Source organism: Patiria miniata, unplaced genomic scaffold (genome assembly GCF_015706575.1).
Source record: "Patiria miniata isolate m_02_andy unplaced genomic scaffold, ASM1570657v1 HiC_scaffold_1, whole genome shotgun sequence".
NCBI classification, from domain to species: domain Eukaryota; kingdom Metazoa; phylum Echinodermata; class Asteroidea; order Valvatida; family Asterinidae; genus Patiria; species Patiria miniata.
In genome coordinates, this window is record NW_024037047.1 from 17,750,801 (window position 1) to 17,777,255 (window position 26,455).

The 26,455-nt window shown below is 40.9% G+C and overlaps 1 protein-coding gene across 5 annotated transcripts in view; it reads left to right on the forward strand.

The window, feature by feature from the left end:
* Positions 1–249: 249 nt before the first annotated feature.
* Positions 250–26,455, forward strand: part of LOC119724093 (pectin acetylesterase 8-like) — a 30,268-nt gene continuing 4,062 nt past the window's right edge. The window contains exons 1-5 of one of the 5 annotated variants that reach the window (XM_038195018.1): positions 250–464; positions 22,602–22,961; positions 24,031–24,255; positions 25,304–25,444; positions 26,080–26,253. In XM_038195018.1, coding sequence (XP_038050946.1) covers positions 22,613–22,961; positions 24,031–24,255; positions 25,304–25,444; positions 26,080–26,253 — 889 coding nt within the window. In that variant the 5' untranslated portion in view covers positions 250–464; positions 22,602–22,612. Of the gene's footprint in view, positions 465–939; positions 1,040–1,280; positions 1,349–18,896; positions 18,920–21,853; positions 21,921–22,601; positions 22,962–24,030; positions 24,256–25,303; positions 25,445–26,079; positions 26,254–26,455 lie in introns of those variants that run through there. The other 4 variants (XM_038195003.1, XM_038195010.1, XM_038195028.1 and 1 more) reach the window with 4 other exon arrangements.

Genomic DNA, 26,455 nt, shown 5'->3' on the forward strand with positions numbered 1-26,455 from the left:
GAACACTAGGAAGAGTACAGCAGTATCGAAATTCCATACCGAGTTCACTGGTGTTACGGTGTTCATGAATCATTAGTCGTATAATCGGAATTAGAAAATATCAGTGACTATCCGGTAATACCAAAATACCGTTTAAGCCTAATAGAACCCGTCAGGGCAACTGCTTTGCCCTATTCTCCAATCACAAATTGAATCCGCCACATTCACATCAGCGGAGGCGATTTGGCCAGTGATGGGATTGTACAGATGAGGGCGATGATCTTTCAGTGGGTGTGGGTACTTCTCCACCTCGGCATTTAATAATGAGACCCCATTCATTGGCTCAGCAGAAAGGGTCATGCTCTTGAGATGGCAATCATGTGCTTGCCAAACTGGTAAGCAGAGACAGCTCTCCAGTATTCATCATGGTGCCGACAGACAAGTTGCACATTACCTTTGACATGGAGCACACACATCTCAAGCAGGTACTGCATGAGATAAGATCTTATAAGATCTTACTAATTTGCTTATAAAATACTTATAAGAATCTTATAAGATTCTTATAAAATTCTTATAAGAAGGTTCTCAGATTCTTACAAGATTCTCACAACATTCTTATAAGATTCTTATAAGATTCTTATAAGATTCTTATAAGAGTATGTGGTTGTAAAGGCAAGAAACGGGTATGTACATTTAATACAAATCTTTAATTGCTAATTAACACAACGTCCAAACGTTGTGTTTGAAAGGATTGATTCTTCAAAATCACAACTTTTAACATTTTAAAGATGGCGTCGGCACGTAAAACGGATAAACTGCAGCCCTTATTATTTATAATGTGCCATATATTTTGGCACATTTAAATGACACAATCCCAGGGGTTACGATCGCGCAAGGCATGTTGGGAAACAACATGGCGCTGCAAGATCGTACCCACGGGGCACGAGGTTGCCCAGCCACCCAAAAGTAGGTCAAGAGAATTAAAGCGCCCTCATTCGACGGCAAGGATAAAGCTAGAGACGGGACGACGTGTTATCAGGTTATAGACGGAGTGAACATGGTAAAATTCACACTTTTATGAACATTTTATGAATTTCAACCCACCCTACAGGTACCCATCCCCATCAAGACAATAATTGTGAAATATTGAGGCCGAAAATTTCGTGTCAGGAAAGTTAGGAGGTTATTTAATCTGGCCATCACTTGTGTGAGGCTGACTGCACTGACACACATGACCGGCCCTACTCCTAGAACTATGAGGCTCCGCGTGAGCGGAGCTCCGCTCACGCGGAGCCTCATAGTTCTAGGAGTAGACCGGCCCCACATGCCTGATGACTGTCTGTGCTGACTCAGTGACTGTGCACAAACCGTAGGCGTTTAATACTTATCGATTTCCATGAGCATGATGGGACTTAGCCCCACTAGTGTGGCCGTCGGTATACTGCGCTGAGCATACCGACGGCCACACTAGTGGGGCTAGATGGGACTAGTCTGAAAATTTCAATGTTTTCTCAGTGAGTAGCCTAAATACTTAGTAGGGGAGAAGGGCGGATACCAGACTTTGCCATAGGTCTGGGGGTAGTACAGGGCCAATGGGGAGAGGGGCAGGTACCAGACTTTACCCCTCCCCCTTTCCCCCACCCTCTGACCACGCCCCCACCCCACCCGCCCCTCCCGATATCTCAGCCCCAAGCCAAAACCGGGGCCCATTATCTCTCGTCTAGAAGATCTGTCTCTCACCAGCTGGTGAGTCTGATTGCTTGTAAATCTAAAAGTCTGACCTCTTAAAAAAATTTAAAAAAATTATATTGATATATATAAATGATGGATATGATTAGGCCAATCGTTAAGGGATTTTCTAGATGGAATAAAGCCACGCTGCGCGATTACGTCCAGCGATATAATGTACCGTACGATCAAAATGTTGCTCTTACGCGTAAAGTCTACATCAACGGGATAAAAAAATACGAAGCTCAATTTAGAAACTTGAGGAAAAAGAAGCTACATGAGCTCAAACAGATTGTAGACGATTATGATCTAGAATATAACCCGTCGGGTTATAAGGGTCGATTTTTGAAAAAAGATTTACTCTCGGCGATTCAAAACTCTAGGCAACCCGAGTATTTTCAAGAGGCTGAGTTTAGAGCGACGAGGAGATTTAGAAATAACTTTAGAAACTGGGAACTGATTCCTAGACTTTTTAACGACGATTTAGTCAAGTTTTTTGATACGCACAAAGATCAAATTGTAAATAAAATCAAGTCAGAATTGAGAGAGCTGAGAGGTTTAAAAATGGAGCTCACAATCAAAATAAAATACGAAAAAACCAAACCCGATGGTACGATCGAAACGATCGAAGCTACACATTTTACCGATCAGAGAGTCGTTTTAAATCAAAGTCAAATAAAACAGGTTTTAAAAGAAGACATCGACCAGATATTTAAAAAGGATGAAAGGTATACGAATCAAGGATCGGGTTGGGTTTTAAAAAAGATAATGGCGTTGTATATCAACATCAACAGGTTTAACCCTGTGAGAGGTAGTTCTTATATTGACCTACCAAAATGTATCAAACAGAAAACGGCGATGATTAACATTAAAAACAAAGACGACGAGTGTTTGAGATGGTGTTTGAGAGCTGCTCTTGGGTTGTATACGGATAAAGTAAAAAATAACATAAAAAACGATCCTAAATATAAAATTCATAAAGAAGAACCTGTTGTATACACCAAAGACGACGGACTCAAATTTAAAGGCGTAGACTTTCCAACACCGATCGACCAGATACCAAAGATAGAAAGACAAAATAATTTAACGATAAACGTATACGGTTATGAGGGGGAAATATATCCGTTATACGTGTCTAAAAACTACAAACCAGAGTCACGACCTATCGATCTGTTTTTGTTTTCTGAGGGCGACAAGCATCACTACTGCTGGATAAATAACTTTTCGAGATTGATTCACAACGTTACAAAAGATAAAAGTAAGAAATATTTTTGTCGAAGGTGCCTGAGTCATTATAGAACGCAAGTAAAATTAGATAGACACATGGCCGATTGTAACGGTATAGATACACATCCGTCAAAGATTGTATTTCCTACCGCTAAGCAAAAATATGTAAATAACGAGTGGATAGTCGACGAAAACGATGTGCCAACATTAGAATTTAAAAACTACAGGTTTAAACAAAAAGCACCGTTTGTAGTTTACGCCGACTTTGAATCGATATTAGAAAAAAACTCGGACGATAAAAAGAACAACACGCAAAAGACAAACATTCACAAAGCTAGCGGTTACTCGTTGGTAGTAGTTAGATGCGACGGCACCAATGCGTATCAAGAGACTTATAGAGGTAAAGATGCTGTATCAAAGTTTGTAAATAAAATGTTAAAAATACAAAGCGACATAAATTGCATATTTAAAAAACCCCAACCCCTGAAATTTAACGAGCGAGCTAAAGAACATCATGATAAAACAAACACGTGTTGGATTTGCGAGAAACCAATTTATCCCAATTACTCGAGCAACTGTCAGTGCCAGAAACCCAAAAAACCAAAAACAGAAAAACAAATAAAAGAACATCAGTACGAAAACAAAAATGGATTTACAGAGTCTAAATGCCTCGAATGCAAAAAGAAAATCAACAAATTTAGAAAGGTGAGAGATCACTGCCATGTCACGGGTAGATATAGAGGTGCCGCGCACGCCTACTGCAATCTAAAATTACAAGTTAAACCAGGTTTTACCCCCATACCAGTCGTCTTTCACAATCTGCAAAATTACGACGCTCACTTGATCATGCAGAGTATTTCAGAGTACGATGACGAAAAGAAAATACAAGTTATCGCTAGAAATTCGGAAAAGTATATTTCGTTTTCGATCGGAAATATGCGATTTATAGACTCGTTTAATTTTATGGCGTCTTCGTTGGATAGATTATCTAAAGCTTGTCCGAGAGAGTCGTTTAAACTACTCAGAGAACATTTTAATCGTCAAAATATCGACTCGTTGTTACAAAAAGGAGTTTATCCGTATGAATACATGGACTCGTTTGACAGATTTCAAGAGACCAGCCTACCCCCCATCGAACAATTTTACAGCAGCCTAAAAGACGAAAATATATCGCGAGAGGACTACGACAGAGCTAAACTGACGTGGAACGAGTTTAAAGTTAAAAACATGGGGGAATATCACGATTTGTACGTCACTACCGACACGTTATTACTGGCATGCGTATTTGAAAACTTTAGGAAAACGTGTATTACAAACTACGCGTTAGATCCGGCTAATTACTATACAGCACCAGGATTGTCTTGGGATGCCTTGTTAAAACACTCGGAAGTTAAACTCGAACTATTGCAAGACGTAGACAAACATTTATTTTTTGAAAAGGCAAAAAGAGGTGGTATCTCGAGCGTGGGTGGTATGAGATACCACAAAGCCAACAACAAATACCTACCAGACCATAATCCAAACGAGCCGTCGAGTTACATCACCTACCTCGATGCAAACAATCTGTACGGCTGGGCCATGAGTCAATACCTGCCGTACAAAGACTTTAAATGGGCGTCTACAAAAACATTTACCGAGTCCAAGATATTATCTCTCAGGAAAACGTCAAACACCGGTTACTGCTTCGAAGTAGACCTCGATTACCCGGACAATCTCCACGACCTGCACAATGATTATCCCCTAGCGCCAGAAAATATCGTCATACCAAAAGAATGGATGTCTGATTATCAAAACGAGTTATTGGATACCGAACCTAGTAGCAACGTGCAAAAATTGACGTGTACCCTTAATCTTAAACAAAAATATGTTTTGCACTACGTCACGTTGCAGTTGTATCTCAAACTCGGCTTGAAACTTAAAAAGGTACATCGAGTGCTGCAATTTAAACAAGCGCCTTGGATGGCATCTTACATAGACAAAAACACGCAACTCCGAACAAAAGCGACCTCTGATTTTGAGAAAGACTTTTTTAAACTCATGAATAACAGCGTGTTTGGTAAGACGATGGAAAACGTCAGAAACAGGATTGACGGTTACCTGCTCAGAGACAATAACGATGACGATCGAGATAAATACCAAAAAATTATACAGAAACCGAGCTACAAAACGACGACGTCATTTTCAGAATGCAAATTGTCATTTGTCGAAATGTACAAGACTAAAACCGTGTTAAACAAACCGATCTATTGCGGAGTGAGTATCTTGGATCTCTCAAAGACGCTGATGTACGATTTTTATTACAACCATTTGAAAGACAAGTACAAAGATAAAATCAGTTTGATGTACACAGATACAGACAGTTTGGTACTCGTAGTGCACACTGACGACGTGTACAAAGATATGCAGCAAAACGGGCAACACTACGACCTTTCGAATTATCCAACGGATCATCCTTTGTACGACCCAACCAATAAGAAAGTGATCGGTAAATTTAAAGACGAGTTTGGAGGTAAAATAGTCAAAGAAGTTGTTTGCATAAGACCTAAAATGTACTCCATTTTAACCGCTGACATCAACCTGAAAAAAGCCAAGGGTGTCACAAAATCGGTCACCTCTAAGAAATTAAAACACCGACACTATTACAACTGCATCTTAAACAAGAAATCTCATTATGAAACCATGACTCACATTAGGTCGGAAAATCACATCCTTTACACCGTATCTCAAAATAAACTATCGTTGAGCCCGTTGGACACAAAGAGGTACATTTTACCGGACGGTATAAACACGCTGGCTTTTGGTCACTACGGCGGTAATTGCGTGTCCTCGGGTACGACTTGAAGCTCTTGTCTCACAAAACTCCTTTTTGGGCCGTTTTGAAGGTAATAAAGAGTAGGACCCGTCGTGACTTTTTTACCGTTAATCATTTTAAATTGACTCGTTCTTTTTTCCACGTTGAAGATGTCTACGCTCCAAATGGGATCCGTGGCTCTTCTCGAAGTTCCACCCTCTTGCTCGCCCGGGTAATATAAATATCTAACCATGGCGTCTTGCGGTAATTGTTGCTCTTTTGTTTTAACGGGGTTAGCCGGCGATTGCCGGACCTGTTCTAGTTTAACCGCCTCTGACGGTGCTTTAGCTATTAATCTCGTCGTTTCGTCATTTATTGCCTTGATCACGCTGGGTAATCGCTCGACCCATTGCGTGTTTCTACTCTCGGGATTTAACATTTCTTGAGCGTACTGATGACCAAACAGTCTCTCGGCTAGCGTTCGATTAAATCTTTCTACGATACCCTGCGATCGGTGGTTTCCGGGTTCGCCGACGATAATCTCGACGTTTTTTGAGGTCATCCTTTTTTTAAATGCGCCCTTAAATTCGGTACCGGCGTCTACTCTCAACGTTTTAGGGTAACTCAAAGGCGATCTCGCGTAAATCTTGACGATAGCATCCTGGGTAGAATCCGCCGTTTTAGAAACCAAAGGTTCTGCTTCGTGGTATCGACTCGCAACGTCGACAACCGTCAAAGCGTATTTATAAGTCTTGCGTTTTACTTTATCCCAGGGTAGGTATAGCACATCCATTTGGTGAAAATCGTTTGGTGTTTCAAACTCTTGCGATGTACTCGTAGGTCTGGGTACATACGCGGGACCCGGTAGATAAATTTGCCAGATCGCTTGTTTTTTAAGCCAATCTCTGATTACTTTTTTATCGATTTTTGTTTTATCGTGTAAATGGTCGACGGCGCTTTCACCTCTCCAATAACCGCTCGGGCTATAATACAGTTTAGATAATGTTTGCATATTATTTAATATAAAAGACGTTTATAATAATAATATGTCTGGCTTTGCTATGATGGTTGGAGGCGCGATCGTCAACGCTTTAGCTTTTACGGGTTCAAACTTTTTATTTTCAAGTCTGAAACAGAGTGATGCCGACGAGGAGCGTAAGAGACACGATTTAGCGATAGAACAACTCTCGGCCGCCAAAGATAAGTGGCAACGAGAACGAACGAAATATCTAGATTTTCTCAACGAACGTATCAGAAAACAAAATGCCTCTAAAGAAACATTTTCCAACGTAGACCGAGCGTTGCGTTACTACAACGAGGTGAGTGGACAATCTACCAAACTACCCGTTGGACTGCAACGCGAACCCAAACTCCAAGATTTTTACAAGCCTAGCGACCAACAAATAGAAAGAGAACTGGTGTTTATCGCGGGAGGAACGCTTTTGGTGGGTTTCTTGGCTTACAGATACCTTTAAATTTAAAACTCGTATAAATAAAATGAATGCGTATGGAAAAAAGCTCAATCCCAGCAGGCTATTAAAAATACCCAGATCTATCAAGGGTGAGAGAAAAGAGGTGGTCATTACCCACAATCCTAGTAGTATATCGGCGGGGCAAACGCTGAGAGTTAAGTTTCCTCAATTGGGCGTAGACGACGTGATCGTACCCGGCACTTGTAAATTAGCTTTTAGTTTAGAACTCGACGGTGGAAGCGACGACAATAGAACCATTTTTGGTAATTTGGCCAGAAATTTAGTCAGCGAAATCAGCGTCAGGCTTCAAGGTCACGAAATTATAAGTTATCGTCACGCCGACGTGTACCACAACTTTAAAGACAATTGGATCAACAGCTCGGCAACTCGAAACATGGCGTACTCGGGCATAGAAAAAGAAAACGTGTCTAAACTAAGAATTGGGGCTGGAGATGCTAACGCGGGCGCCAACAGCGGTAAAGATCAGGCTATCGCGGATGCCTATGGTAACAGATATTGTATTCCCCTAGACATTGACATACTGACTTCGCATCACCCTTTTTACCCCAGCGGTTTAAAACAACCTCTGACGTACGAGATAAAGTTTAACGATCACGAAAAAGTAGTCAACAGTTCAGATACGGCGGCGATGTATTCTATCTCAGACTTGTCTCTCGAATACGAAGTGGTGACCAACAGAGACCTAGCTATCACCATCAGGAATAAACACAAGGGGTTAATGCAATATCTGTTTGATAAAATCCACTCGCTAGAAGTTAGATCCGTCAACAAATCGGACACGCTTTGGAACGTCAGCGTCAATCAACCCATCAGGAGTCTCAAGGGTATTTTGTTTTTGTTTAAAGATCCCGCGGTCAAAAATCCGCAGCGATTTTACAATCCAAAAATAACCAAAACATCGGTGACCGTAGAAGGTAAACCCAATCAACTCTACAGTCAAGGCATGTTTCAGTATCAACACTGGAATGAAATTAGCAAGTTCTTTGGAGACAGCGATACCGAAAGCGGGCACGGAGTAGCTAAAGACTTAAATTTGACGGGTTTTGACCTCGGAGACTACCTAAAAGACAAGTACGGTCTGTGGCTCGATTTTAGAAGTAACGACGACAATTCCGCTCACGGATCCGGTAGGAAACTCGGAGACGGAGGAGGCATCAACATTCAATTTAACAGAGAAGCCGAAAGTCAAGGTGACCTCACGATGTACGTATTTTTAGTCATGGATGCTCAATTGAACTTGGAAGACGGAAATTTTAAATCTCTGTTAAGTTAAAATGACACAACCGCATTGCGCTTTAATCGTCGGCAAAACAAATTCGGGTAAAACCAAATGGATTTTGGATCTGTTAGAGTCAGACTATAAAAATACATTTGAAGCGATAGTCATCATTTGCCCTACCATATTTAAAAACAAAACGTACATCGAAAGAAAGTGGATTCAAGCAGATCTCGAGGTATACCTCTGCGATCCGGAATTGTACAAGATGACGCTCAACGAAGCGATCGATTTTTACAGTAAAATATTCGAAGGTGTTGCCACGCTGTTTATCGTGGACGATTGCTCTTCGGATCAAGAGATTAAATATCGTAAAAAGACGTGCGCTTTAAGCAAGATGGCGTTTAGCGGAAGACACGTAAATCACAGCTGTTGGTTACTGACCCAAAAGTACAACAGCGTTTTAAAAGATTATAGAGAAAACACGGCCTGGTTGGCTTTATTTTACTGCAAAGATAAAACATCGTTTGATCAAGCGTTAGACGAAAATGACGTCGTACCCATTGAAGAACGAGATTATATAAAACGACGTTTGAGAGATGTGAAATATAGTAAATTGGTCGTATACACCGAACCTCCAGTTAGTTACGAGCTACTTGAGTAGCTAGGTGAGTAGCAATTAATAGCTAGGTGAGTAACAATTAATAACTAGGTGGGTAACAATTAATAACTAGGTGAGTAACAATTAATAACTAGCTTAGTAGCAACCTATTCAACAAACTACACAAGCGTTACAATTTGTTAATCAACAAACGTCAACAAAATGTATTTTGCTGTTAGTAAATGATAGCAATATTCGAGTATTTGCAGTTTTTGGCTATTATCGTCATATCGATTAATTTATCGTTTTACACCTACGAGTACCTTTGCCTTTGTAACAAAGTTGCAACAGCCACAACAAAATTAAACTCCTTTCTAATTAAATGGAAGACCTAAAACTGACTTTAACAAACGAACAAGATCACAACGCAGAACATAAAGATCGTTTGTGCGGTGTCGTAGCAGCTGGAAACTCTAGAAAGTACTTGGGAAAGGAATACACCGTTAAACAAATCGAAGCTCTTGACAGTAAAGAACTCGAAAAGCTGTATCATCTGTACGAAACTAAATTTGGAAATGAAATTGTTAAAACCGTTGGTAAATACACTTTAAGTCTATTTTCGAGAGTGTTAGCTGTGGTTACACCCGTACAAGTTTTAGGCTATAACGTCACTATAGATTCTGAAGAAGAACTCACCAACGACTTGAGTTCCGATCCTATTATAAGCGCGAGTATGGCTGGTATGTTGAGCGACGTTTGTTACAAGTACGGAACTTTTATATCACCCCTAGTTGCTACGATAATCACAACAAAACATTTAAAATTTAATAAACCTAATATAATAAATGGAAGATCAGAAAGCAGCGACAGCAACGCCTGCAGCTCAACCAGCAGAGACAGAGACGCCCCAACCGATAAAAACAACGTCGTCACCGACGGTAACGAGAGTGACCAAGACTAAAAATCCTAAACGAATACAGCAGGGTAAAGCTTTAGCCGAGCACAATAGACAGATGAAATTAAAATTAGCAAAAATGGACGTAACATCGGACGAAGCTACGAGCTCACCAGACTACAACTCTTGGGCAATGTGGGGTGCAATAGCGTCCATAATAGGAGTGGGGCTGCTGGTACTAAAAAGTAAGGCAACTGCGCCGGTTGTACAGCCAGTGCCGGTAGTCACGCAACCCACTACACCCAGCGCCCCCAAAACGCTAGACATGGAATAAACAGCAATTTAAAAACTGTTATATTAAAAACGATGAGTAACTTTGACACCAACGGAATAGCTAATACGATTTATCACGGAGCCGTCATATCGGGTCTGGTGATGGGATACGCCATGGTAGGAGCTAAACTACTCAAAATGAAAGCGCCGGATTTGAGCAAACTAAGCGTAGAAGATGCGGCTAAATTGACGGGCATTATAAGTGGAGCTCTGGCCACGCAAAATTGGTTGGTGACACAGGGTATACTACCGGGCAGTATAATGAAAACGGCATAATTTAAATAGGTTTATTAAATAAATGGATGAGGGAGGATTTTATGATCCAGACTACGAAAGAACAGATGATTATGACGATGATGATGTAGCAGAGACCAATGTAGATGACGACTTTGATACTACTACACCACCGCTAGACACAGAAAGCGTCCTCGGCACGGGTACAATAAGCAGTTTATCTATAGAACTAATAAAAGAAGATGTTGATTCATTTTACAAACAAAATAATATAGACCCCGCGTTTATCGACCCCAACGATTTTGAAATTGGTAAAGACAGAAATCTATACGTTAAAACATATAAAGGTCGAGAACCATTATCTTATAGACGAGGTGGTCAAAGAATATATTACAAATTAAGTACCTTACAAAATAAATATGGTACCGCATTTATTCGCGACACCCTCAAAATCGCTGACTATAAACCAACACTACTTGCCAAACTAAAAGATAAACTCGAAAAAGTACAACCCGAGAGTATCCCCATGACAGAACTACCCAGAGCCACCGATGAGGTAACCGAGATTATAGACGATTTACAACGCGACACCGGCGCTCAAACAGAAGGATTAAATTACAGAGAACTCCAGGGTTTAGACAAAAGTCTTCAGACGTTGAGAGGTAATCTAGAACTTAATTTAGCGCGTCTCGCAGAACTAGACCAAGAGATATTTGATGCCGAACATGAATTAGGTGATCATAGGATCAGCGAAGAAGAACGACGAGAGTTAAACGATAAATTGAGCGACTTAGACGCTGAAAGATCCGCCAGATTAGAAGCCGCAAAAGCCAACGAACGAGGACTCAAAAGTCAGATCGCTAGAATCAAAGAAACGATTAATAAAATTTTAGGCGACAACACGACTCTGGCGGAAAAGATTAGAACTCTGTTTAGAGAACAAGGTGTGACCGTAGTGAGTATTTTAGCCGCTTTGAGTTTAGCCATCAGCACGATAGTGAGTAGCATCGTCGCTAGCGTGAGAGGTGTGGGTGCCCCAACCGCGCCATCGCCAACACCAACACCAACACCAACACCAAAAGGCGGTATCAAAGAGTGGATTTCAAAACAACTCGCTAATTTTGCATCTGCTCTTCAAAAACTCGGAGTGAGCGCGTTGGGTGCTCTGCCGGGTATCATAGGCAGCGTACTCAGTTGGATATTTAACGCGCTGAGTAAGTCCGTATCGTGGTTGGCCGAACACGTGTGGGCTTTGTTTTTGGGTGTGGGGGCCTTGGTGTTTGCGTACCTGCAAAAACGATGGTAGTAATAGTTGTAATCAAGTTTAAACAAAAAAAATAAGCCTTACCAGCACAAAGTTGGTAAGGCTTATTTTTTTTGGTGAGATTAGAGTGTGACTTATCGCGTTGCCTCGTAAGCTAAAATACCCATGCCAACGATAGCTAATATTCCTACCGTCAACGATAATTTTTCGTCTTGGTGAGTTTGTAGTTTCGTGGGTTCTTGGGTTAAAACTGTAGGTGTTGGTGTTGGTGATGGTGATGGTGTTGGTGTTGGTGTTGGTGTTGGTGTTGGTGATACAATATCGTTCGTCATAGGCTCTGGGGGTGTTGGTGGCGCGACGTCATCGGTGTCATCAAAAGAGTCGTCCGGTTGAGGTTGTGAGTTTAAATCTGGCACCAAACCAGTTTTCATAATCTGGGTAGCGATTTGAAGATTGTTGTTATAGCCGTCGTGCGTTCCAACCCTCAAGTTCATATCCGATGGAATTAAATACAACCCCGGTTTCACGACAAAATTTAAAGGCGTTCTGGCATACTGCAAAGAGTCTTGAAATTGATTGATACTCGTTTCCATGTCGTCTACTGCATTGATGATATCTTCAACGATGACGTTAAATTGTCTCTGAGCGTCTAATCCGGTGCCTGGTGATAATACGCTCGTTTTTGTTTGAGCCTGCGCACCGAGTAAAGCGTACACGTAAGATCTGATCGATTCGTTGATCTTTATGATTCCCGCGGGGGTAAACGAACTCTTGGCGGGTATAAAATCTAACCAAGCCTTTTGTACCGATTCATTTTGTTCGATAAAGGCTACGGTATAATCGCTGTAACGCCCCGAACCCTTGGGTGGATCGTCCAGACCAAACCCCATTTTAGTTCCACTCATCATATCTTTACGATACTCACTATACTCGAGATTAAGGTCGGTTGTATCATAATCGTTTCCGGGTACGGGTACGTAAGACGTGTCCCAGTAATAAGCTATACCTAAACCGTTAGAGTTTGTGTCTCTCGTCTGTTTAAAAGATTTATTTTGATCGATGCCAAACAACAAAGAGGTATCGGTAAATGCTCTGAGATTATAACTGTTGTCTAGAGCTTTAAATGCGTCATCTCCCGGTAAAGGAGCGGCAAAGTCGTACAGGATCTTTCTAACCGTAAAATATAAATGAAAGTTAAAGATGGCCCAAACGTAACGGTTGCTCGCGTTTAAAAGATCGAATCCAACACCGCAGCCCGTAGTAGCGCAGTAGATCGCAAAATTTAACTGATTTTGATAAAACGACATGGGGTGTGATTTCCAACGATCTACATCCTCATCCGTTGTGATGCGAGGCAATTTATAGTCTGAGGTTAAGTCGGGGAACAAGGTTAAAAACCCGTTGGTATTATTAACTATAACTTCCAGTTCACTGGGTTTAGTGCTGTTTAAAAACTTTGCTTGGGGTGCAGCTTGATGCTTTAGCTCGGTTGCCTTGGCTACATTTTGATTTACTTGTTTCGTTACCTGATCGGCTATCGATTGTATCTGCTTTTTTAACGACTTAAAATCACTCATTATTTTAGTTTCAGTTTTAATATAAAAAGACTTTAAAATAAATGCATTCGTTTCACTTGTTTCAAAATGAGCAGACGTTTAAATTAGAAGACGTCGTAGATAATTTAAACGGTCAAAAATCTGTACGCGTAAAAAGGCTAATGTTTAACCCCGGATATTTTAATATTTCCAGCGCCACGGAGATTGATTGGTTTACGCAAATAGATGGGAGACCCGCGTTTACCACAGATAAACCTCCCCCCATACCCGCGGAGTTTCTTTCAGATGTACACATAAGAACGCCAGATAGAGATTTTATAGAGCGATTGTTACCCGATATACCATACCACTTTTTAATTAACGATGAAAATGTTTTACAAAAAACTATAAACGATCTTATAAAAGCGTACGAAGACGATAGACTAGAATCCGTTTTAGAATCAAACAAAAGAAAAAGAGCTATTATAGCTGAACGGCGAGGGTTGATTTTAGCCGCCATGTCTTCAGAAATACCAAAAACTGAATTAGAACTTAATACGCTTCAATCTTTAGTAAGATTATTATATGTTAGAGAAAGAAAAATCTTTGAAGGTGAGGAATTGGCTTCAAAGTTTATTGAAGGAGAAATGGGTGCGAGCGAGTTGAGCGAGTTGAGAGATAGTAGGGAAGCAGGGGTAATTATAAGGGGAAGTCTTATCGTGACGGGTGAGGATTTAGATTTTATTCCTCCGAGTCATTTAGCGCCGTTGCCACTCGGAGTCACCGGTTCGGTCATCATAGCACCGGGGTGGTACGACGTCGATTGGTTCGATTTCATTTTAAATTCTATACCCGGGGTAAGTTTTCGAATATTTAGAGAATCTAAAAAGGTGACATTGGTGATAACCGACGTAAATCTCAAATTGCGCTTGAACAGAGAAGTATCTCGATTACTCAATTTACCCAAAGGAAGACTGGTACCCAAAGTGGTGTATACGGGGTCTTACGACGTTAATCCGTTTAAATTTTTGTTTATTCGCTGCCCGCAAATAAGTACGAGTGAAAACTTTTTTAATGGTCGTCCTTCTGACATCTTAAAAATCGTACCCGTGGCTACGCGCAAACCCGATATTGATAGAGCCGAGGGATTCAAAAATCTTAAAAACGGTATAATCGACAAACTGACATTTTCTATCAGCGGTGAAAAAGGACAGGTATTCAACAACAAGGGTGAGGGTATCATTATCGAGTTGGAGATCTTTTAATTTTAAAATCTTTTTATATTAAAAACATGATTGTAGATGGTAAGGCGTTATACCCCGATATTTCTGGAGATGTACTCCGATTAAATAGTAACGAAGAAACAAAAGTGTACAGACTTAAAAAGATTGAAGAGATTCGATCTTTAATCTTGAAAGAGAGAGACCACCGAGAGCGCACTTATAAAAAAATAAAGAGAGTGATCGACACTATTAATTACGTAGAGATAGGATTAGAAGGATTGGGGGCTATAGCGGGGGCTGTCAGTATTCCCGCTCTCTTGGGTGTTATATCAGCCCCCGTTGGATTGGTGCTAGAAGGAACGTTTATAGGCGCTTTTGGTGTAGATATTCTGCTTAGAATCGCGTCTAAGCGATTATCCGCCAAGCTGAAAAAGCACGACCAGATTAAAATATTAGCAGACTCCAAACTTAACACGATTGAAGAATACGTGTCTCAAGCCATCAACGACGGAGATATATCGCACGAAGAGTTTATATTGATTACGAGAGAGCTCGCAAAATTTAACGAGCTTAAACAAAAAATTAGAACAAAGACCAGCACAAAGCTTCAAAAAATTAAAAACGATACAGACTTTGAAAAAGAAGTTAAAAAACGGGTAGACGAACGGCTGGCAAAAGAAAAAAAATCTCTTATCGAAAAACTTACAAGTTCAAATTCTCGGTAAATAAACATTATGAAAGCGATCCACCGAGTTATACCTCTATTTCACCTCTTAGGGCTACACCCTCGGCCCCGCCTTTATTGTAGTGGTCATCGTATCTTTTTAGTGCTTTATTAAATTGATTTTGAGTCACTTTAAATAAATCTCTAACTCGTTCTTTGTCTATTCCAGCTACATAATAAAAACACGCCGCTATTAACGACCGTTTGACACATCCGTTTCCCCTCAATGTTTTGTAATTAACGAGCTCGTTATATTTATTGATTGTTTCTTGGACATCTTCTAAGTCTTGCTCTGGACAAACAGACAAAATAAGTTTCTCCACAGTTTTTCTTTTGTTTCTTTTTAAAATTAACCAATTGATACGATCTTCTTGCGCATTTTCTGCCGAAAAATCAAAGTAACGTGAGACTATTTCACCGCACGTTTCACAAACTAAAAAACCATTCTCGATGATTATATGATGATCGCACTTATCCCCAAGTTGTGACGTCCCAAAGTATTCCATCTATTTAATAAACTTTAAATAAAAATGATTGCATTTTTAAATAAAGAATTAAATATCGCCCTCTGTTTCTTTATATAATTGAAATCAGATCTCTTAGTGCCCGTTAATAGCGCCCTCTGTTTTTTATCGGTACATGAACTCCTTATCATAAAATTAAATACCGCCCTCTGTTTATAATACCTCACCACCAATGAATGGCGCCCTCTGTTGATTTCTTTTATTATAATTGAACTTGGACTCGATAAAACTATCATTCATACGTTCTCTTTATTTGATATTCATATATTATAATTTATACAGTAAAAAGCCACTCGGAGTGGCTTTTTCGTTGTCATTCAAATTAGCTCATTTAAATAACTTTTATTACATCTTAATATATACAGTAAAAAGCCACTCCGAGTGGCTTTTTTGTTGTCATTCAAATTAGCTCATTTAAATAACTTTTATTACATCCTAATATATACAGTAAAAAGCCACTCCGAGTGGCTTTTTCGTTGTCATTCAAATTAGCTCATTTAAATAGCTTTTCTAACATCTTAATATATACAGTAAAAAGCCACTCGGAGTGGCTTTTTCGTTGTCATTCAAATTAGCTCATTTAAATAACTTTTATTACATCTTAATATATACAGTAAAAAGCCACTCCGAGTGGCTTTTTTGTTGTCATTCAAATTAGCTCATTTAAATAACTTTTATTACATCTTAATATATACAGTAAAAAGCCACTCCGAGTGGCTTTTTCGTTGTCATTCAAATTAGCTCATTTAAATAGCTTTTCTAACATCTTAATATATACAGTAAAAAGCCACTCTGAGTGGCTTTTTCGTTGTCATTCAAATTAGCTCATTTAAATAGCTGTTTGGTTTGTCATATATCAACAGGTTTTTACTCAAGGTCCACACTGGCCACAGTTGCAAAACACAGCATGTGTCCATTTTAATCCTACTTCTAAATTACTTGTAAAATAGTTTACAATATGCTTTTTATTTTTTCTGAAGAACGTTAAGGGTAGGCAACAGTGCAGTAATTGCGGGTACTTCTTGACGAGGTCGTAGAAGTCTCTGTGTGTTTTTGCCCAATTTTTTTTTATCTTACAATTGTTTTTCAACCAAGTGTTAAAAGTTGCTGAATTTACCTTCCCCCTTTTCTTATCCCTTTTGAATGTTTTAAAAGAAACTTCCAGCCAATTACCGAAGTTTGCCGCGTTGTATAAAGCACAGTTTTCCCCTCGTTTACAAACTGCATTACAGTGTTTAACGCGATTTTCTAAATCGCGTAAACTATACCGTTCATGGTCCACCACGCAGGGGATAACACTATCATTCACTCTATCGTCTTTATCATTATATCTAGCTACAATTTCGTTATAAATATCTAGGGGGTCAACGGTTTTCTTTACTCTTTCAGGCTGTTGATCTTCTTCTTCCGGTTCCATTTCATTGCTTGTTAGAATTGGTAGAGGTGGTGGCTGATTGAAGTCTGGCGTTACAGACAAAACTTCTAATGCCATGTCGTGGCGGTGTTCCTCCAAGTGGCGTTTCGCAATCCCCCACTGTTCCATCATGCTGCCGATCTTTTCTGCAATCCACTTTCTAGTACCGTTGACCATACTATTTGCCAAGATTAATGCTTCTTGGCTGTACGTCATGTCAACTGTGTGCGTTGGGTAAGCCATCGTCTAAAAAAACAAACAAACAAAACAAAAACAAATTAAGCATTTATACTCAACTCTAAAGCGTCCCCTTTAAGTTTTAGACTACACCTTTAACGCACCGTATAAAAGTGTTAGTTCAAAGGAAGGTCAACCATTGTGCTAGCACTCCAATTGTGTATAAATTTTGTCACACGCAATAGTGTATTGATGATCGTGATCACCTGCATTCACGGTGTGATCAGTTGCCCAATATATTCATCATCTCAGCCCAGTTTTGGCTGTTTTGTATATAGACGTTCTGGTGAGTTTTTTAAACCTTACTACAACATTAATATAGATGAATTACTAAAGCCTTACCTTTGAAAGCAAAAGATGGATCTTCCTGTTCGAACTGCAGGTTGTAAGGCTACAGATGTACTTTGCAGAAACCAATCTTTTTAAAGTGTTTAATAGACTTCCGTCAAAACTAACCAACAAAATGCAGTATCAGAGACAGCTTTGATGCGATGTGCATGCGATGGCTCAAGCTCTATCTATGGTGCAACTATCACAAAACACTACTTTTATGCTAAATTCTTCCTTTAGAAATATATTTCTATTTTTGGCAGTGATTGACTGATCACGTGTTATTTTGTAATACCCAGTTGTAGATTATGACAAGTAATACCCAGTTTTAGAACTGAGTCATCGTGATTATATGTGGAATTTCATTTTCGTTTTTTAATACCCAGTTGTAGATTATGACAAGTAATACCCAGTTTTAGAACTGAGTCATCGTGATTATATGTGGAATTTCATTTTCGTTTTTTAATACCCAGTTGTAGATTATGACAAGTAATACCCAGTTTTAGAACTGAGTCATCCTGATTATAAGTGGAATTTCATTTTCGTTTTTTGTACAATATGCTAATTGGCTCGTTGCAGGGCTTATGTCAGGTTGTGCAATCAAGAATGTTTACCCAATCTCCTGACGTAGGTCTATAAACAGCCCGACCTTGAATGTGTTGACTGAGGCTCTATAGAATTTGTCATAACAGCGCGACCTGCATTGTTATGACAGCCTGACTTTAAAACACGAGGGAAAACTGAGGTCACTTAAGAGTCAAGGCAAATATAGACTCGCGCACCAGCCGCTGTGAGTCTGTGTTGTGATCTCCAAGGGGGCGACTGTAAATATGAAGGGCCTGGCCTTATTCCGAGACTGAGACATTGGGGCTGAGATATCGGGAGGGGCGGGTGGGGTGGGGGCGTGGCCAGAGGGTGGGGGAAAGGGGGAGGGATAAAGTCTGGTACCTGCCCCTCTCCCCACTGGCCCTGTACTACCCCCAGACCTATGGCAAAGTCTGGTATCCGCCCTTCTCCCCTACTTACTTCGGAAAGATTCCCATATCTGGCCATTACTTTTCATCCTGTGCACAAACCGTATGAGACTAGCTTGAGTAGCTCCAGCTGACATGTTCCATATTCATTCACATGTAATACTCAAGCTAGAAGTATGAGACTGGTCTGAAAATTTGTAAGTGTTTTCTCAGTAAAAAAACTTCAATGTTTTCCCTGCAAAATAGAATTTCACTTTCTAGAAATGCAGTGGCTACGTTACGGCAGCTGTAACGCATTTCCCATTTTCTATCGTTATGGTACTGCAACTGTGCAAGCGCAATGACATGGCCGATCGAACCAAGAACCTGGCGCTTCCTGCGTCGGGCGTCGCGGGGGCCGGGGATCTGTGCGCCCGGCCGCGGGGCATACACCACAGGTGGCCATGCAATACGTACGTCTGGACAGTGTCAGGTCAACTCGCCCCCTGGCCGACTCGCCCCTTACCGACTCGCCCCTTACCGACTCGCCCCCTGACCGACTCGCCCCTTACAAGCTCGCCCCCTGGCCGACTCGCCCCCTAGCCGACTCGCCCCCCGGCCAACTCCCCTCCTAGGCCCCATGGACTCTCCGGAACGATGATAGACCGTCCGCTACGCTGCATTTGTACCAGAAATCCTTCAAATTGGTGTTCGAATAATGTTACAATGTACGTGTTCCCCTCCACTGTCTTTTATTTTAAATTTTTTTTTCACAATGTCCCCGTACGGTGCATCTTTTTCCAGGGGGTGAGTCGGTCAGGAGGCGAGTCAGTCAGGGGGCGAGTCGGCTAGGAGGGGAGTTGGCCAGGGGGCGAGTCGGCTAGGGGGTGAGTCGGCCAGGGGGCGAGTCGGCTAGGGGGTGAGTCGGCCAGGGGGCGAGCTTGTACGGGGCGAGTCGGTCAGGGGGCGAGTCGGTCACAGGGCGAGTCGGTAAGGGGGGAGTTGGTAAGAGGCGAGTTGGCAAGGGGGCGAGTTGACCTGCAATCATGTACAGTACAGGCCGCTGATTCTGGCGTCTCGGTCGAGGTCGGACGAGTGCCCAAGAGACATGGAGAATTCTGTCGTGGTGGGCGCAGAATTTGCCTCTTTTGAGGCACTGTCCCAGTCAGTATCAGAGTGGGAAAAGGCCACATATACCTCCCTGTATGTAAGAAGCTCCCACACGGTGAAGTTAGGGTCCCTAACAAAGTCGTCAGCGACGCCTTGAAAAGAATATGCATTACATGTGAAACTAGAAATGGAAAGAGTACCATATCCGGCCATCACTTAGACCTCGTCCACAAAGTCAATGGGCCATGACAGAAAAAGTCAAGGTATTTCCCCCCCCCCCAAAAAAAAAAAACCAAGAGAAAGTCAACAAATATTGGGAAGAGGGTTTAAAAGTCTATATAAAAAATGACTTTTTGGTTCCTTGGGCATTTTTTTTTTCTCTAGAATGTCAACGTTGTAAGATCTTGGATTTTTTTCAAGCAGTGGCAACACTGCCGTTGACAATATAGAAATCATCATGCCGGCCGGCTGCATCGCCAGGTTCGTGGTTCGATCGGCCATGTCATCTCGCTTGCGCAGTGCCGTAACTATAGAAAATAGGAAATGGGTTACGGCCGGTCGGAAACGTCAGCTTCGTGGTTCGATCTGACATGTCATTGCGCTTGCGCAATTGCAGTGCCGTAACGATAGAAAATGGGAAATGCATTACGGGCTGCCATAACGATAGCCACTGCGTTTTAGAAAATATAGGGCCGAGCTAGTAGTAGGCCTATAATCACTTTCTGATGGCTGATATTACCAGTGATACATGTAGGTTATGCGCCTATCAAATGTTCCTCTTCCCCCCCCCCCCCCCCATTTCATGCCCCAGCCCATGCAGGGTGGTAAATATGGTAACACAAATTACATTGTTGTGTGTACCATTGGCATTGGCATACTACCATGACTACATGTACATGGAAATGCAATTAATACTAGTATGTACATGTACGTCGGGGATTGTCACTTACATTTTGCCCAAAGGGTGGGGATTTTGCTTCAAAAATGACTATCCCCATGTCTTGGGTGGGGCAGCCGGGGGGGGGGGGGGGTATTAGTTAAGGGAAGAATTCTTAGTGATGGCCAGATATGGGAATCTTCCCAATACTTCAGTATATGCCCTGCTAAATTTGATTTTTTAGGATATTCGGCTGAATAAATAAAAACAACATGTTTCTTGTCCGTTTTTTTGGGAAAAAAAGGAGGAAGAGGGGCTTTTTATTTTTAATTTTTTTTCAAGATGGCCGCCATTTAAAAAATTCATGCAACCTTTGGTGTTTCCTCTGCTCGCATGGGTATAGACTCTCAAGAAGACGTCTTTAGGCCAAAAAAAAAAAGTCTCCGGTTTCTGGTATGCGCACACGTCGCCGTAGCCATGCGCGTCGGCAAAATGAAAAAGTTTTTTTGGTCAATAAAAGATGATGTCTCAAAACCGCCAAACTCACTGGTTTGATTGGAATCCTGCTGCTGCACAATTGTAACGTGTTTTTAGATGGGGTTATGATCGAGAATAAGCTTTATGTGGCCTCTCCGCACTCCCATATATTTGCACTAAGTTTAGTCGTGCACCATTTGCAGTCATCAGCCGACATTTGAAGCAAAAAAGACAGGTAAAAAAACAAACAAAATGCGTCGCCGCACCACGTTTTGGGGAAGCTCCATACCAGAAACCGGAGAATTTTTTTTTTTGGCCTTAGCGACCGTGCGTTGATTTATGTGGTGTACAAAGTGACCGACAGAGTCTATACTGAAAACTTTGACTCACATTTTTTCAAGTATTTCTTTTCTGATGAATTTGTGGACTTTTTCGGTGTTTTTTACAGCATTTTTCAAATCAAATTTTTTTTTTTTTTTTAATCCAGGCGGCCTCCAAAAAGGAAGCCGGCGAGGACGAGAAACGTGTTTTTTTTACTTCGCCTTATCACTTTCTGATGGCGATAGGTCACTGAAGGGAAACATTGTAGATGACCAGATACGGGAATCTTTCTTGAGAATTTACACTGAGCAACTTCAAGTCTTCAATTGGTCTTTCTGTAGTGTCAAGTTTGTGAAAACCTTTAATACACTTACAGTTCTGGAAGAATGTTGCAACCTGACACTGCTTCTAATTTCTTCATAATCCCAATGAAGGTCAGTCATTACAAAAAAAGATGATAAGACACAAATCTGGGACTGGGAAAGATGGTTCTCTGAGTTAGAGCAGTCAGCACGGAGCTATAAACATGATAAAACACATAGGCCTAGCGCTCAGAGCATCCCAGCACAACCCGTGCACTGATTGTAGGGGTTTGTTTCATTGCAACACAGCACAAACACTAGGCCTAGAGCACTGATCATAGAGATTCTCTTGGAACATCACTACGATCAGTGTACTGATTACAAAGAGTTCACTAACATGTGTAATAGTTTAATTTAATTTATTTTTAAGTTTCAATCTTTTAACATCGTCTTAAATGTTACAATCTAAAATGTAAAGCAGGGGCTGTTACAGAATGAACAAAAGCATAAAAATTGTCATCAGATGATGTGTTCATGATTCATTCATACCCCTGATTACAGTTAACTTAAAACTACTCAGCATCCCAGCTACTTGTGCACCATTGATAGCATACATTGTAGGCCATGCATAAGCAGGGTCCAAGTTACTCGGACTACTCTTTACTCTTCAGCTAACAAAATTCTCCACAGTTTTCATGCTTGAACTTATCGCATAAGCATGAGACAGTTTGCATGACGAGAAATATCGGAATGAGCTATATTTGATCTTTTCATGTGAGGTGATTAACGCCAGGTCTTCATTTCAATTAACAGTTTGATCAAGCATGACAAGCAGTTGCAGAAAAGACAGAGTACATGTAGACCAGCAGCATCAGACAACCAAATCAGCCACTGAGTCTAGCATGGGAGCCCCTAGTCAACTACTTCCGCTTCATCTCAAGAGATCTCGTCACTCACTCCTCCTCACCTTAGCTGCTCTACTACTGTTCTTTCTGTGGCTGAGATGCAGATATTATTCAGCTCACTCAGGATGGTCATTCAGACAGTTAGATGTAACAGACCATGGAGAAGTCAATAAGAACTTAACGTTGGTGATACTGTCACCACAGTTAGCTGACATTGAGGGGGCATATTGTCTGGACGGAAGCCCGCCGTCGTACTACATTCGCAAAGGTAAAGGATTTTGTGCAGGCTCATTTTTGCACGAAATACATATAGAACAACATTAAATGCAAACATTTAACTACAAAACTATCAAATTATTATGAAAAATCTTGCTTGATTTTACATACGTACCGGTACCTGAATAATAGTCTCAAGCATCCTGTGAAATCATGGCACCTCCTGTCACTGTTAATATCAATAAATGTTTTTGTGTTGAATTCCAACGATTTTATTGAAAATACTGCCCCAAGTTTACCAAATATAGTTGAGTTTGCAATCAGTTACACATCCCGTTGACAGCTGCAAGCCAGCTAGTCTGGCTCCTTGACATTACAATTTCCTGACGTCTTAAATTGCCTGTTTTGTAAGAAGAAGGGTCAGGGAACCAAACTACAAGAACAACATTTTTTTGGCTTGTTTTGTTTATAGCATCTAGAGACACAAAACTTTGAACAGGCCATTGTACATGCATGACATACACAATTTGCATTAACCCTAACCTCCCCCAATCCAATGGAATAATGTACTAAATATAAATGGATTAAAAAGACAAAGATTTGCAAAATTTTGAAAATGTATTATACGTAATAAAACTCACTCACACTCACTGCTGCACTTGACCATCAGTGGGTAGTAGTGGGTCAAGGGCAAGGGACCAGCACTCGGTTGGTGACAGCTGCACAGCAACCTGCTTAAGCCAGGTAAGCCGGGGACGACCACGAGGTGGAACTGGACGGCAGCATCAAGGGCAAAACGAGCATTGGCAGGAGCTTGGAGGTGCCTAACATGACCACAAGGGATGTGTCGCCTCTCCGAGATCTCTGACAGAACGCTGCCAAGTCTCGTACACTGAAGTCAAAATGTTGCAACTATCCTAAGCCCGGTTCATACTTCATGCGAATGCGAAGCAAATTTGACATCACAAAGCATTCGCAGTGGAATTCGCCGTAGTTGAAACTCGCGTTTGCGTTTACGCCAATTATGAACCAGCCTTAAGGAGAAAGCTGCATGTATAACACTTTGTACCATCCATGAATCATTTCAATTGTCCTCGTTTCATTTTTCCCCTGACCTCAAGGTGCCTCTACACAGCGGTCTTGGATTGTCGTCCTACAAGGTGGAGGATGGTGCTGGAATGTCTCAGATTGTTACAACCGTAGCCTGTCGGGTCTAGGATCATCTTACCGACTGCCAAAGGAGGCATCGTTTGATGGGATAATGTCAGCCAATGCCTCTGTCAATCCTGAATTCTATGACTGGAATATGATCATGATCAACTACTGCGATGGTGCATCATTCTCAGGTACAGGGACCAAATTTTAAACATTACCTTGCAATTTGATGCTTTTTCATCAGGTTCAATTGCAAATTGCAAAAATCACCCTCAGAACCAGTCACATTCTGTAAATATTTCATGATAATTTTGCATCATGTATAACCTGTTCCTACAGGTACTATTAAAGCAGATACTTTAAAAACTATATTAATTTGTTTTTATCCCCCTGCATGCCCTGGCGAATGTAAGCCAGTGGAGGGTATATATTGCAATCCTTTTCCTTCTGTGTGTATGTACAGTGTATGTCTGTCTGTGTGTTGATGTTTTGGTTTGGTTAACTCTTGTCAGAAATGTGGGTTGTTCTTGGTGGCCTTTTTTGGGGCCGACAGGTCAAAGGTCAAGGTCCCTGTTGCTAAAACAATATAAATCTTGTGTATAAGTTGACAAATATTTTACTTAGGAACTTGATTTGGTTAGCGGGTTGTTCTTAATAGTCTTAAGAAACCTTTGCATTTGGGTCGACAGGTCAAAGGTCAAGGTCACTATTGCTAAAACAATAGAAACATTGTCAGCACATGATAACTTGGCAAATGGAATGACCTTGGTAGTCTTAAGAGGCTTATTTATTTGGGGCCGACAGGTGAAAGGTCAAGGTCACTGTTGCTAAAACAATAGAAATCTCCCATTTTGATAATGGACTCTGACAAGTATTCATACTGTCTGACTGTAAAAAAACTGCCAGCATGCCAGGGGATCGTGCATTAGTCTCACTTGATGATTCCAAACGGGCCCAGGACATTAGGGTTAAGAAGAGGCATGAAGATTGACCAGTATTTCATCCATTTCTGTCAATATAGTGGCTCACTTTCTAAAGTATGTATTTTTTAAGGAATGTGTAATTTTCTAACAACAGAAAGTTCTTCTTGCAAAGATTCACAGATTTTTTAAAGACAAATTTAAGTGTTTAATCTCTCTTAAAGTTAAATGAAGTACCTGGTACATCTTGCCACATTTGAACTGTGATGTTCATTATCTAAAACTTTTTTCTTTCTTTCTTTTTATGTTTGATCTTCAGGCAATTTGGAAAAGCCTGTTATGTACAACAGCACCAACATGTACTTCCGAGGTTACCGTGTGCTGAACTTGGTCATGGTTTACTTATTAAAGAAGACTGGCTTGAAAGAAGCTGAACGGATTATACTGGGTGGGTTGTCTGGTGAGTAACTGCTTATTTGCAGATGTTTTCTTCATTATTTAGTGGAGTGCTGTCGTCTAATGGTAGAGTGTACGACTCAAGTGCCGTGGTATGGATTTGAACAATGACAGGAACATAGTGTGTGTGTTCTTTGGCAAGATACTTTACTATAATTGCCTCTCTCCACCCAGGAGTATTAATGGGTATCTGTGAATGTAGAGACCAGATTGGGCTGATCTTGAGCTGCTGCTAAAACTGGTCTTATTGCCTGATGAACTTATTTGAGGCCATTGGAATAAAGCGCTACATTTATGCATCAGCACCACATAAGCCCACAACATGTATGTCCTTCTGACAAATGATTTTGAGGGATTCTTTCATTTATATGTTCCCCATTCTCTAAATTTTGTTTGTTTTAAGCTCGAAGAATTTGCCGTGGGTTACTTCACCTGTGACTGTTGTGGTTTGTACCTAGACTGTCATTCTCCAGTATTTCCAAGTAAATCTCAATTGGGGGGGGGGGGGGGACCTCATTTCAGGGAAACAAAAAGTGCTAAGGTAGCAATTAAGCCAATTCCTAGACACAACAAAATAGTATTCAATATTTCATTGAATTGTCTGTCTTCCCCCACTCTTGGTTACTTTCTGCACCTCAGCTGGTGGCTTGGCTGCTTCTCTACACATTGACTTCATCCGTAGCCTAGTCCCTCCTGATATCCCACTGCATGGTATCATTGACGCAGGCTTCTTCTTAGATGAGAGGAACATCTCTGGATATGAACACTACGCATTTCACATGAAGAAGATTTACAACATGCAGAATGCATCAGGTGAGCATCATCAGGTCATGTGATCAAGCATCAGACCATGTGACATACTCTTCCAGGAAAGAATGTTACATTGTGACGCCACTTCATTAAAAAACTGTTGAAAAACTGTTAAAAAGACATGAAACTGGGATTGAGAAACATTTCCAATCTTGTTAAGGAAGTACACTGTACATTGTACTTTGTCAAATGTTCTTGACTCTCC